This window comes from Pseudorasbora parva, chromosome 5 (assembly GCF_024679245.1).
Source record: "Pseudorasbora parva isolate DD20220531a chromosome 5, ASM2467924v1, whole genome shotgun sequence".
Lineage (NCBI taxonomy): Eukaryota > Metazoa > Chordata > Actinopteri > Cypriniformes > Gobionidae > Pseudorasbora > Pseudorasbora parva.
This window is the reverse complement of record NC_090176.1, coordinates 35,855,032-35,869,484: the sequence shown is the minus strand read 5'-3', so window position 1 is coordinate 35,869,484 and position 14,453 is coordinate 35,855,032. Positions and strand designations below refer to the sequence as shown.

The 14,453-nt window shown below is 37.8% G+C and overlaps 1 protein-coding gene across 2 annotated transcripts in view; it reads left to right on the top strand.

Moving 5' to 3' along the window:
- fhip1b (FHF complex subunit HOOK interacting protein 1B) overlaps positions 1-14,453 on the top strand; it is a 34,782-nt gene that overhangs the window by 9,470 nt on the left and 10,859 nt on the right. Inside the window, exons 2-6 of one of the 2 annotated variants that reach the window (XM_067444063.1) lie at positions 8,321-8,786; positions 10,289-10,427; positions 10,514-10,776; positions 12,866-13,096; positions 14,127-14,372. In XM_067444063.1, coding sequence (XP_067300164.1) covers positions 8,658-8,786; positions 10,289-10,427; positions 10,514-10,776; positions 12,866-13,096; positions 14,127-14,372 — 1,008 coding nt within the window. In that variant the 5' untranslated portion in view covers positions 8,321-8,657. The remainder of the gene's footprint in view (positions 1-8,320; positions 8,787-10,288; positions 10,428-10,513; positions 10,777-12,865; positions 13,097-14,126; positions 14,373-14,453) is intronic. The other variant, XM_067444064.1, reaches the window with a different exon arrangement.

Below are 14,453 nucleotides of genomic sequence, written 5' to 3'. Positions count from 1 at the left end.
TATATATTTTTTTTTTCTTCAAATTTTAATAAAAAAAAAAAGTAAATTTTTGGTGATGGTGATTACGTAGGTATGAATTTAAACAAATTGGCATATGGTGACATCACTGACTGGGTCTTCAAGCCGTGCCTTCGGGCGTGTAGGCTGATTGCAGGCTTTATAGACCACAAACAAATTGAAATATTTGTCAAAAACATGTTTATTGCATAAATTTCAGGTGCATTCTTTAAGAAAAGGGTCCAACCACCAGCTAGCTGTCATTGACTCAAAGCTGTCAACCCTCCCTTTTTTTCCGGGTTTCTCACGTATTTTAGCTCTTTTCCCGCTGTCTTCCCGTTTTAGTATTTTCCCGTGATATGTTTCTTATTTTTACGCTCGATTGTGTTAACTCAGAACACGCAGCTATCTGTGTCTCAGAAGTGGCTTGCACTTCTTGCCAGACCAACGCATCTGGTGATATAGACTAGTGCATTTTAATATTAAAAAGCAAAAAGTTGTTTTTATGAATTCAATTAATTAAGTAGCTATAACCAGCTATTCAATAAAGAGCAGTGAGTGAGTCCTTATCTTTTGTTTGACAGACAGCAGTAAAGGCTACTGCCCCTTTAAGACCTAATACAGAGATATGCATCGTCTTTCTCAACTGTATAAAGTTCTCTTAAGGCATATAACTTACAGACTGTCTGATGGATACTCATCAAGATCGACATGTTGACATACTTTTTGTGTGAGTTTATCCGTTCAAACGCAAGACTTGAAAGAACTCAATATTTGCGCGCTGTGAGACGTGCGCGCGCTGCGCAAAGAGACAGATCTTCTCTCACTGCAGAGGGTTCTCATTCGCGTCCTCTGGCAAATATACTGAGTGATGGGGTCGAGCAGAACACACGCTACCCATAGCAACGCGTTATGACAACGACATTTCAGACTGACAGAGACAAGATAAATGGCTTTTCCGCCATTTGTTACTGTTTTGTACACGTTGTTATATTAATTATAATTCAAAATCTGTTTCATTCGCCACAATATAGTAATGATGAATGTTGAGGGGGGCACTTTTGATTAATTTTCAAAAAGGGGCTCAAAGCCCTCCCCTCTGCAGTGCACTTGCCTGGTGTGTGTAACGTGTCCATGATCCTGACTCCTGTCACACAATGCGGCGAAATCTCCGACAAGGCTTTAACAGTCTAACGTTACAGTGAATGAGAGTATGAGCCGAAACGAAACGAACGCACGTGCAGGCCATAGTGTGACATCCGTTAACCATAGTTTAAACATAGATGACGTCACGGGTTTTTCTATAAACGAAAGAACGTAGCCTTCGTTTGTATCCGCCCACGCGGATTATACTTTCACTTTAGAATGAGTATCAATTTGAGAGTAATCTGATTGAATGGTGTGTTTAATATTAACATCAATACTGTTCTTAATGAAAAACAGAACAGAACAGTACAGTACAATGACAATCTTGTTTAAATAGGCGCTTTTACATTTAGTTTTGAAACTGAATCTTCCGCCGTATATTGTCAGCTTCTCACTCGTGATAAATGAAATCTGATTCCTACCGCTGGTCTGAGATCAGTTCATGGCGTCTGTTCACTAACTGAACGAAATTATATTTATTTATTAGGCTACTGTAAAATAATCAAAACGATATCGATGCCTGTTTATGATTTCATACAGCTATAACGAAGTCTTGACATCATCAGTCTTGACATTATCCCGTGCGAATGCGCCACGCAAAACTCAGATGTGGGGGAGTCATTTCTAAATCACAGAGGTCCCTAGATAATTATCCCGTGCGAATAGTGCTTTAGATAGACGAACCACTTCCACGCCACTAAAGAAAGTTAGTCTTTCTTCTCTTATCAACTATTTATTTCTCCTTACTTGTGGAAGCTCGTTCAGTCACATTTGTGTTGCGGTCAGGGAAACTCTTTTTGTAGCTAAAACGAGCCGCGTTGGTCAGCCTACTACTGCTGAGCACTGGCTGCGTGTCCGTGGTGTACGTCATCACGCAAGAAAGCCAATCGTGTTCTGCTCTTTCTGATGGCTGCGCCATGAACGTCAGTCATATCGAAATATCGGAAATGTGTTTAAAAATCATATCACCGTTATTGAAAAAAATTATATCGCTATATATATTGACATTGAATTATTGTCTAGCCCTAGTTATCGCAATACTTTTCTAGTACCGGTATATCATGCAACACTATCTTAAATTGTGTTCCGAAGATGAACGGAGGTTCAGGGCTCCAAACAAACTTTTTTGCCTTGGTTGCACTGGTGCGCCTAACTTTTTTATTTAGGTGCACCAGCACAAAATTTCTCGCATTGCCTTTAATACCAATTTCAAGGTCACTTTTTTTATCATGCTCTATATAAATTCATATATATTTTGTAAATGACAACATAATATATGCAGTTACACAGGAATTTAAATCAAAGGAAAACAATGCTTTGAACATTAGCTACAGTTTAAAACTACAGTTTTAACAAAGCGTTATAAATTAAAGGGGGGGTGAAATGCTGTTTCATGCATACTGAGCTTTTTACACTGTTAAAGACTTGGATTCCCATCCTAAACATAGACAAAGTTTCAAAAACTAATGTTGTACGTTTGATGGAGTATTTCTTTGTTAAAAATACTCCTTCCGGTTTCTCACAAGTTTCAGAGGGTTTTTTTCGAGTATGGCTCGGTTTGACGTAAATAGAGCGGAAGGTCCTTGTGTGGGCCGTATGGGCTCTTCTCCCGGTAGGGTGCGCGCGTGCGTGACTAGAACGAGAGAGGAAATGCACGGCCATAAACACTCTTTCAAGGTGCAGATCCAGTCACCCGTGAACACTTCTGACGCGCCCTATGGTCGCGCCACGCTCCACTTTATTCCTATGAGTGACTTTGAGCGACTTCAACGCTTCAACACAGCATTCCTGGAAGGCAGCGCTGCATTTGAACCGATTTGAACCCAGAAATGACGGGAAGCTTCACAACATCGCTTCAGTCGCGTCTAAAAGTGGATCTCCACCGTTCACTGCTGTCAGGACTTTACCAAATCATACCAAAGAAGTGTGTTTTCGACGGAGCGGTCCCAGCGATAAAGGTTCGGTCCTGCTTTGGAAGCAGCCGGTGAGTAAAACTTTTTTTCCGGAAAGACTCGGTACAGCCCATATTTCTTTTATAAATATAATAAAACTAAAGACTTTTTGGAGATATGAAGGATGCAATACTACTCTATAGGTACTCAAGATTGACATGAGATTGACTGAAACTCAGTGTTTAACCCCCCCTTTAATTAAAAAAAAATGCAACAATAAACAATGAAATACAACTCATAATAAATAAAAATACAGAATTTTTTTATTTACTCTGCCAGCTATATTATATCACGCTTTGATTGTCATAATTATATGGTAACGTTACTAGTAGGTTGCGGTAGACCATATTTTTATATTTCTTAATAAAATTGGGCCAGCTGGAACAAATGTTAAAATGAAATTATGAATTATTAAGGCCCTTTCACACTGGACGCGATTTTGACGTGCGAATAATTTGCGCAATGTTTTTTTTTTCGATCAGCTGTTTGTGCAATGAGCGCTTCCGCACCGAACAACATTTATTTTTTTTCGTTTCGATGACGATTTTTTTTTTTTTTTTTTACTCAAGCGGCGACAAAAACGGCTTCAACCAATCACATAAAAGGAAACAAAGGTGACGAAATGTCCAGTTGATGTCACAAGCTATTCAATCAACTTTAACCTTTGCTAGACATGACATTTCTCATGAGATTACAACTGTAAGCTGTACAGCTGCAGCTGTGTTTGCCCACTGCATTCTACAGACAGCAATAACTTATAACTTATAAGTTGGTATAATAACTTATAAGTTATTATACCCTTTTATAAATAGTTGATTTTTTTCTAAACATTGTGTCCGATTATGGAAAGTGAACGTGTTGCCATCAGTAGGCTACGTCTGTGGCACTGAAATGTTTACATGTGACTCGACTGGAAACATTTGCTCGGATCGATTAATTCCCTGAAGTGCGCGGTTTGTCTCGTCAGATGCGCTGCCGTCTCTGGAGGAGATCCTCAAATTGTCCCACAGACTTTAGAAAGTAAGTGCTGAACCGGCCATGATAAAGTTTAAGCTCCTGTACAAGATTAGCATCCTCCCCTTCAGACTCTCTGTTCTAAGACTGGCTGCACCCAAAACCTTCTTCTCGGTCCTTTAAATAAAATGAAAAGCTCGTCTTCACTGATTGATGAAGTGCCCGTGTTTTCTGAGCTGTCGCCGTGAATGTTTTGGAATGTTGGAGCTCTGAAACGTCGCAAATTTGTGTCGCGGCTGATGTGAATGGTTTTGACGCGAAATATTTGAATGCAAAATATTTGCTTATTCGTTACGCTTATTCGTTACACGTCCGGTGTTATTTAGAAAAAATTACTTAGAAAAAAAGTTACCTGTTCACTGAAATTAAAATTTTGAGTTTATACAATGAACATTTTTTGAGATTCGACAACCTTTATTAAAATATTATTAAAAGATTGGGTAATTGTGTGTGTTTTATTTCTGATGATGCAGTGAAAAATGCCAAATAGTGCTATTTTCATGATTTATCATTTTTTTTTAATGTGGTTCAGATACAATAATATTTTGAGTTTTTATTTATTAAACAAATGCTCTTCATTGTATCAACTCCAAGTTTTAATTTCAATAAACTTATAATTTTAAGGCAACCAGGTTACTTACTTTTTTAAGTTAAACCAACAAAAAACAACCACATTTTTTTTTACAGTGTACGGGTAAGTTAGGTCACCGTAGGAACGTTTTTTTTCTAAGAGCCAGAAAGTAACATTGCAGCAGGCACAACAAATAACCAACTAATCATTTCAGCTGGGACCATAGATAGGGCCCTATAAAATCCGTTTTATTTTTTCCCAAATTCCGTTTTATTTTTTCCCAAATTCCGTTTTTTCCGTTTTAATTTTTGCAAATTCCGTTTTTTCCGTTTTTAATTTTTGCAGATTCCTTTTTTTCCGTTAAAATGTTTGGCAATTCAGGTTTTTTTTTACCCTTTAATGTTATTTTGGTGAAAAAAGAGTGTGCTTTTAATGTTAATAGAACATAAAACAAAAAATAGGAATGACCTTAAATTTATTGAGGTAACAAACATCACATTTACTTTTTAGGACAAATATTAATGGTTATTAGCTTTAAACTTTCCGGTAAAATAAATTATAATAGTTTATATAAGTTAAAATGAAAGTGCTCCAGTAGCTTTTTCTTTCAAGTAATTTTTTTTTAAAAGAACTAAAAAAAAAAATCATAAGAATCATCTTTTACATACAGTACTATTAAGTAAAACATTTAAAGCTGAAAATTAACATTAAAAAATAACACATTTCACCATGAAATCATGTAGTGAATTGTTCTGTGTGTTTAACTATCACCATTATGATATCCAGAGCTGTGAAAAATAAAAATACACGAAAACACAACACTGCTTGAAGTTTTTTTCCCCAACGTCAAAGGCCCCTTTAAATGATTAAAACTAGATGCTTAATTTTGACTTTAAGGTTACTTATCATGTAAACTACCCATAGGCTACAGCATGTTAAATGCATGTTTGGAACAGACTAACAGAGGGGAAAACGGTCGCATTTGCAGCAGATATGCATTGCTGCTAATGTGCCCATTATAAATCAAAGCACGAGATGACAGGGGTCGAGCAGAACACTTGAAAATCTGACAGAATGGACAATATTTGTCTGTCTGTGCAATAGGCTACAAGAGCCGCGGTTCAGCTGCGCGCACGACCAATGCTGCCTGAGCACAACGAGCGCGCGGCTCCCGCTCTCCATACGCAAAGCTTCTGCTGCCTGCGCGTGCAGGGTGAAACCGCCGTTAGCGTCGAGTTTCTTAACTTTTTCGCTGCCGAAAGCAGAGCCGTGGAGACCAACTTAGCCATACTTTCATTGTTTTGAAGGGCGAGCTGAAATGACGGGAGGGGTTGTGTCGCGGAGATTTGCTTCCCCCCGTCTGCACTTTCCTCAGACATACGTTCTTATCCCACACGACACAGAATTTCATTACAAATATGTAAAATTCCAGGGAAATCTGCGTTAACACTAGATTCCGCGTTTATATGCAGATTCCGCGTTAATATGCCAATTCCGCGATTCCGTCCGTGATTCCGTGATCGCGGAAATTATAGGGCCCTACATAGATATATCAGCAAATATCGTTCTCAAACAGATTATATTTGTAATATAATATAGCAATGCACAATCACAGTAGTGACACCGACTGGGTTAACATTAATGTAACATCGAGGGAAATGTCGATCTGCCAGTCTCTGGTCCAATTGTCAAAGGAATGGTACAAACGGCGAACGTAAAAACTCAAGAGTACACACAACAATTTTGTTTTGGTGGTTTGAGTGACGATGTGAGTATAGGACTCATTTACTATAATGGTAACGTTAGACTTCTTAAAATCTTAAAACATCTCCTAGGTGTTTTGATTCTCGCACTGCCTGAGCTGATGCTGACAGGCGGTTGTCATGACAATAAAGAAGTTTAGGCTCTCTCACTCACACACACACACACACACACACACACACACACACACAAACACACACAAACACACACTCATTCAGTAAAATGGACTCACAAACTGCAGCTTTTAGTTTGCTGATACTGTTTGACTGCTGAGGTCACACTTTCAAATCACTCGCAGCACAGAGCAGGAATATCAGGACTCTGGACCACAGCCAATCAGAGGCAAAAACCAGCCCATCTCTGTCTCTGATTGGTTTTGACCACGACATGATCCAACCATGAGTGTGTGTAAGTAAGTTCGGTCAAAACAGAAAAAATGCTTGTTCGTGGAGGCAGCTGAGCAGATGCATGGACGTTAGGTGCACTGGTGCGACCTAGGAAAAATTTTAGGTGCACCCTTACAAATTTTAGGCACATGTGCGACCAAATTAGTCGCACTCTAGAGCCCTGGGTCATACGGGTGTGGAATGACATGTTCCAACGACATGTAGGTTGAGTCATAGGACATACATTTTTGGGTGAACTAACCCTTTAATATTAATAAGGTGAGCCTGAGAGTCTTTTGTTTATTTGACAGTGAAACATATTTTCCAATATTTCAATATACATTACAGCATTTGTCAATGACTGACGTTTAGGGTACAGCCATCAGAAAGAGCAAAAAGGCCAAGCGTGTGTCTAGCAAACTGCTGAAAACACCTGGCTGTGAACACGAGCATTTTTGGCAATGCAGCATTTTTTCTCAGTTGAGATGATTTGCTTCATATGATACGAAATATCTGCGCTTCTATTATCTCATTTCACAGATTTGTTTCTGTATTTTTTCTATATAAAAATGTCAATACAATGTAAAGTATTTGCTCTGGCTCTTGTTTTAAAATATTTAGTTCTGTTATTATGCTTGTTGTCATCTGTTGATGTTGTACAAGCAGAATGTGGTGGTTGGTTGTTGTATTTATATTAATATTAATAAGGTGAGCCTGAGAGTCTTATGTTTATTTGATGGCGATTTCACATTGTGTGTCTTTCAAACATGTGTTTGAAGGCCAAACGCAACAAAAGTTACAATTAATTTATTTGTACCATTTTTATTTCTAAAATATTATGTAGTTTTATAGGAGAAGGCAGTTAGCAGTTTTTTGGAGGCTTTTATAATGTTCATAATATCAATATTGGAATTGTATAGTATCGACCAAAATTAAGAAATGCATCATGATTTTGGCCATATTTACAAAGTTAAATATTAAAAAATAAAAAAGTAGGTCCGGGCGCTAAAACTATAATTATTGTGATTTAATTGTTTTCAATAAAATTACCAATTTTTCTTTAATCCAGTTTTTGTTGTGCTTCTGTGTTTTTTTTTTTTTGTCCTTCCCTGTACTGAACTTGTTTTTATTGAAAGTAATCTCAATTAGATTGCTAAGAGTCACTGGTTCTGATAATAACACAGGAATTGTTGCATTAGTTTAGACCACAGGAAGAGTTGTAGGAGTGTGTAACATCACAGGAGCCCTACTGATAAATATGTTGTTTGCACTCTGCAGGTAAATTTTCAGAAATATTGTTCATGCATGTTAATTGATTATCAAAGTAGTTGCAGTTTGGAGTTTTGAATCTGCTGTGCCCTTGTCCTTTTAATCTCCCACAGAAACTAACCTTTCCACTGATTGGCTGCACTGTTTGTGTTTTACCTGCAGGTGTTAATGTGTCATCATTGACCTCTTTGTCTCTCTCTCTCTCTCTTTCTCTGTCCCTGCAGGTGTGTGTGGAGGAGTCTATGTATCGGTATGGAGTATAGTGCCGACAGCAAACTGGATGACAGGGAGTGCAGACAAGCCGCACATGCTCACACACTGATCACTGGCGTACAGTGACTGTTGCTGCAGACATCAGCAGGATTCCGTCCTCTTTATGCTTTTTACCTCTTATTTCATCAAGTTGGACTCTTAATTTCTTGGTTTTTGGACATTTTTTTGAGTCAGCTCCCCCTCCCTCCCCCCTTCCCTTTTCTCTTCCTCTCTATGCTTCTCCCTCACTCCCCCATTTTTTCCCCCGTTGACCCTTTTGATCAAATTTGGATCCGCCTATAAGCTAAGATGAGTTGGCTGAGTCGTTTAAATCCAAGGGGTCCAGGCACTCGGACCGGTCGACATGCAGCCCCATCCAGCCCCTGCACTGCCGACCCTGAGACATGTCTTATGGTGTTTGAGAACCACTGGAGACAGGTGAGACACCGCATAGGCTTATTTTCCCTCATACTGATTGTGTAAATAATCTCCTGTCTATAATTTGAATCTCAAGCACTGATTTATCTCTATGCAGCATTTGTCTCCTTTTGGACTATTTGTTTAAATGGACGCTTAACATTTTCATTTTAGTGTAGGGATCCTTTTAAAAGTTACCTTCTTTATTTGCTAATCCACAACGTCTTGCTTTGTTTAGGATTATGGACTCAACAATAGAACATCTTAGGAGCTGATTACTCCTGTAACCTTTCTTTTAAATACTAATTTGAACCTATAAAACCTGACCTATGACATAGTAGTCATCATACATCAGCCTTTTATGGCTCATAATATGAGCCATAACATGAGACAAACAGAGCAAAAATATGCAATTTAGTGCAGTTGCTGTTATTTATCTGGCAAGAATTGCACAAAATGCATGAAATATCAGGTATAATTTGGTATTGCCTAAAAATAAGTTGATATGTAAAAGCATAGTTTTATCATCCAATTGTAGTTTTATCAATCAATATTCATATGAAGCAGCTGTATCAATACTCGTATGAAGCAGCTGTATCAATACTCAAACTTTTTGGCAACAATGCAAAACTTTATGTTTGGTGTAAAAGCAACACAGCTCATCACCCTGAACACACCATCCCCACTGTCAAACATGGTGGTGGCAGCATCATGGTTTGGGCCTGCTTTTCTTCAGCAGGAACAGGGAAGATGGTTAAAATTGATGGGAAGATGGAGGGAGCCAAATAAAGGTCCATTCTGGAAGAAAACCTGATGAGATTTGATTTGTCTTCCAACATAAAGCAAAATGGAATGGTCCAAAAATAAACATATCCAGGTGTTAGAATGGCCAAGTCAAAGTCCAGACCTGAATCCAATCGAGAATCTGTGGAAAGAACTGAAAACTGCTGTTCACAAACGCTTTCCATCCAACCTCACTGAGCTCGAGCTGTTCTGCAAGGAGGAATGGGCAAAAATGTCAGTCTCTCGATGTGCAAAACTGATAGAGACATACCTCAAGCGACTTACAGCTGTATTCGCAGCAAAAGGTGGTGCTACAAAGTATTAACTTAAGGGGCCGAATAATTTTGCACGCCCAATTTTTCAGTTTTTGATTGGTTAAAAAAGTTTGAAATATCCAATAAATTTCGTTCCACTTCATGATTGTGTCCCACTTGTTGTTGATTTTTCACAAAAAAATACAGTTTTATATCTTTATGTTTGAAGCCTGAAATGTGGCAAAAGATCGCAAAGTTCAAGGGGGCCGAATACTTTCGCAAGGCACTGTATATGGTATCAATCTTAGTTTTTTTTTCTTTTTTTTTCTTTCATTTAAATAGATTTTACACTAATAGCAATATCGTATCGCATATCGCATTATTTAACAAGGTATTGCATTTTTCTTCAATATCGCACAGCCCTAATGGACACCTATTCCTCTTTGGCTTTAGTAAAAATATAATATAACTGTTCCCTATCTGCAGGTATCGGGTGTGCTGAAAAAGAGAGAGTCTTCAGTGAGTGGTTGTGCTGATGATCTCACAGCAGTTCGCAATCACACAGATCAGATGCTGTGCCTGCTAGCTGAAGAGAGACCAGCTGGGGGAGACATTGAATCACCAGGTTAAAACACTAAAAAGCATACATTTGTATTGTTTAGCATAATATATACAAGTTTTTTGTGACAATGCATTGTGGAATGTCTGCAGCAATGGGTCCTATTCTGGAGATGGTGGTGGCAGAGAACATACTGGAAGAGTTGGTACAGTGGCATGTGCGCCATGGTCTGGATCCGGACAGCCAGCTAGAGCTGTTGAAACTGTTTGAGATGCTGATCGGACAGTCACATCAGCCACTGCTCCTGCACAGTGCAGTGCTGCAGCCGCTGCTATGCCTCCTGGGAGCATGTGTGGATCCCCAGCTGGGCTGCCCTTCTGCCCTAGAGTCCAGCCTCGTACTGCTGCTAAATCAGGTGTTTGACAGACAGATTCTGAATCTTTTAGTTATGACTAGGCCTACACAAAATCTGCTCTGCAGATTTCTACAGAATTCCCACAAGTAAATTAATTTTGTATAATTTTGCAGTTTTTGGTCCTTGAACAACATTCCGGATAGCCAGATTTTAGGGTTGAGCTTACAACTGGGTTAGTAGCTTGTACACCATTAATTTCTATGTAATTTATGATATAGTTTATTGGTAATTTTTCGGCTGTGGTAGGGATGTCAACTTATTTTTCTGACAACGTTGTCTTGCATTCTGCAAAATTAGGACACGCAATTACAATCAGCTAGAGCTGCACAGTTAATTGTTAAAAGATTACAATCTTGATTCAAACACCCACACAATCTTATTCCTAAATGACAATGATTGTATCTGTTAAACTTTTTACAAAATCTTACTGGAATTTGTCCTGTATTATAGATATGAAATATGGTCTTTTCAACCACATAGTATTGTTATTTCTGTTACAATAATTTAGATTATCACAGAAGTACTAAAAATAAAAGGTTATAGTTCAGATATAAAGACTGATGTCTACAGTTGTGATCTAATTAGAGTAAATCGTCTTTTTTCATGAGACAGCAAAAATTCCAAGAAAATTACTAAAAGAAATGCATTAACTCCAGGTAAATGTGTAGCCTTAAGTGTATAGATCCAAAACATCAGTCTTTTCCCACTTCATGTGATGTAAAGAATAGATTTAATTCCATTCACTTTAAGGGCACTGTCACTACCATGACTCACCTCATTATAGTTTTTTGTCATTGGATACAAGCAGTTTTTAATGCAAATTTATATTCAGCCACTTTCAATCTCAATTTCCTTTTTGTTTGACCTATATAAAAATGTTCACATTCACATTCCAACCTATACATTTCATAAGAGAAATAATAATTAATAAAAGATTCAATTGGATACACTTTTCCAGAAAATATATCAGCGAGTTTTTTTTTTTTTACCATGTTATCATAGCTTTCACACTCCACATCTTAAATTACCCACTAAAAAAATCAAACCATGATTTATTTTCAGGGGCAGGAAAAAAACTGCGCACTACTTTGTTTCGTATAGTATGGGCAACTAACCATTTGTATTTCTGGAAAGACAGCCCTAAGTGTGTTGTCACTTTCAGTAATGTCCCACTTGCGATTGACAATACATTTAATTTGTGTTGCCTCTCGACTAGAAGTCATCAAAAAGAAAAAAAAACAATTGGAGTTATTTGAAGAACATTGTTGCACTCTTCTTCTTTTTTTCCAATAATGTGGCACTTTTTAATGCTCTCAAAATCTATTTGTCATATCCTGCAACTGAATTTTATAATCACTTCCAGAATCACATGTTTCAGTCTTTTCATGTGATCCTTCACATGAGGACTAGATCATTTACACTATTACACCAGTAGGCGTAAAGTGACGAATATATATATACACACACACAGTGAGTAAAATAATTATTTGAACACCCTGCTATTTCGCGATCATGGAGGGGTCTGAAATTGTCATCATAGGTGCATGTCCACTGTGAGAGGAATAATCAAAAAACAAAATCCAGAAATCACAATATATGATTTTTGTAAACTATTTATTTATATGATACAGCTGCAAATAAGTGTAATTATACAATATATTTATGTATATAATATATATATAATATAACAATATATATAACAATATATATATATATATATATATATATATATATATATATATATATATATATATATATATATATATATATATATATATATATTCATTAATTCATTCATTCATGCTTTCAAATTAATTAAACATTTTTTAATAGACTGCAGGAATTAACTTTTTGTCAGAACCTCCAGTAAATACATTTTTTTTTTTTTTTTTGTATTTTAAGAATCGGGATCTCTCTTTGAAAAAATGGTTCTCAATTTAACTAGAATCTTGCTGCTTTACAATCAGCACAGTAACAAAAGCAGATGAAAGAAAATTTCAAATAAGCCCAAATTACACCAGCAGTGAAAATACAGCAATTTAATGCATAATTAGATATTAATTTGTTTTATAATTTGTGTTTGTGTCAGGTATGTGTGTCCATGGCAAAAGAAACTGCCGTTTTGGAGTTGTTATTTAGGTGTGGGCCGGTACAGCAGGGTCCCACTAACCTGCTGATCTTCTCCCTGTTGGTGCCATTTATCCATCGAGATGGCGCTCTGGGGCAGCAGGCCCGTGACGCGCTGCTCCTCGTCATGGCAACCTCTGCCAGCAACCACGCTGTTGCACGCTACATCGCTGAGAACTCCTACTTCTGCCCAGTAAGCATGAGTGTGTTTGTTGTTGTGTGTGTGTGCGGTTACCTGATCTTTTCTGTTCTTGCTTTTGAAAATATACTTTTATCCTAGATTATTTAAGATTAAAGGGCAGAGAAGAGTTAGAGATGTAGTCTTCAATTTCTATAATATAAACAAATTAATTACTTCTGTTCTTCTCTTTTCTAACGGTTAGCATGTCTCTTAATGAATATCCTTTTATGTTCATGTCACAGCGTGCTTTTTTTGTCTGTGCCATGCATTTAGATTGTAGCTTGTTAATTTCATATGTACCTCTTAGAGCTGTTTTAATGGAGATATAAGGTTCTGTAGTATTTTCTCTGGGTTGCATTCTGTTGACTTCTGTGTAATGAAAAGGCCATTTGCATTTGTGCTCTGTGACTACAGTATTGGACTCAGTTGGGTTCTGTGGATGTGCTGCTTTCCTCTCATCTGTCCTCTTTCCTCAAGAGAATAAAAATGAGCCTTCATGTGACCCACTTAACACACACGACTGGAGGTCTCATCTAGGACTCCATGCTACTGCAATGCCTCAGTCTCTTCACATTTCTCTCTTACTTTCTTTTTTCACAGTCACATATAGCTATTTTTATGCCAGCGATGCATTATAAGTCTTGCTGGCAGTTTCTTTGATGGCCTGTTTTGTGGCTCTAGAAGACATGTACCACATATAAAACCAGCCCTGACATGAATGATTTTCTTTAACATATTTGAGCATTAAGGTGTGGTCACATTTACCAGGCATTTCAATAGGAATTTACACATTCTGGAGGTTTACGGTCATGCGTATGTTTGTAAGTGAATTGTGTGAGCTGTAATTCATACAATGCTACACAATTGACAACGGACAGAAGAAAATGTAGCTTTTTTTTTTTTACGTGACCATACCATATGGTCCATACCAGGCTTCATTAGCTACATGGCTTCAGTTGAGCAAATAGCAATTTTTTTACATCCAATCAGGTTTTTAAAAGGCAGATATTGCAAATAATGTTGGCATTTTTTTTACCCCCAGGTGCTAGCAACAGGGCTGAGTGCACTATACTCATCCCTACCACGGAAGATTGAGGTACGGGGCGATGACTGGCACGCCTTGCGGAGGGAGGACTGGATGGGCGTCTCCTCTCTAGTGCTTTTCATGAACAGTCTTGAATTCTGCAATGCTGTAGTACAGGTGGCACACCCTCTTGTGCGCTGCCAACTCCTTGACTACCTCCACAACGGCTTCCTGGTGCCAGTCATGGGCCCTGCTCTGCACAAGGTGAACCACAATGAACTGGATGCTGTTTGGCATAGATGGCTGTTTCCATATTCATTCACTATACAACATTATTTTGAATGG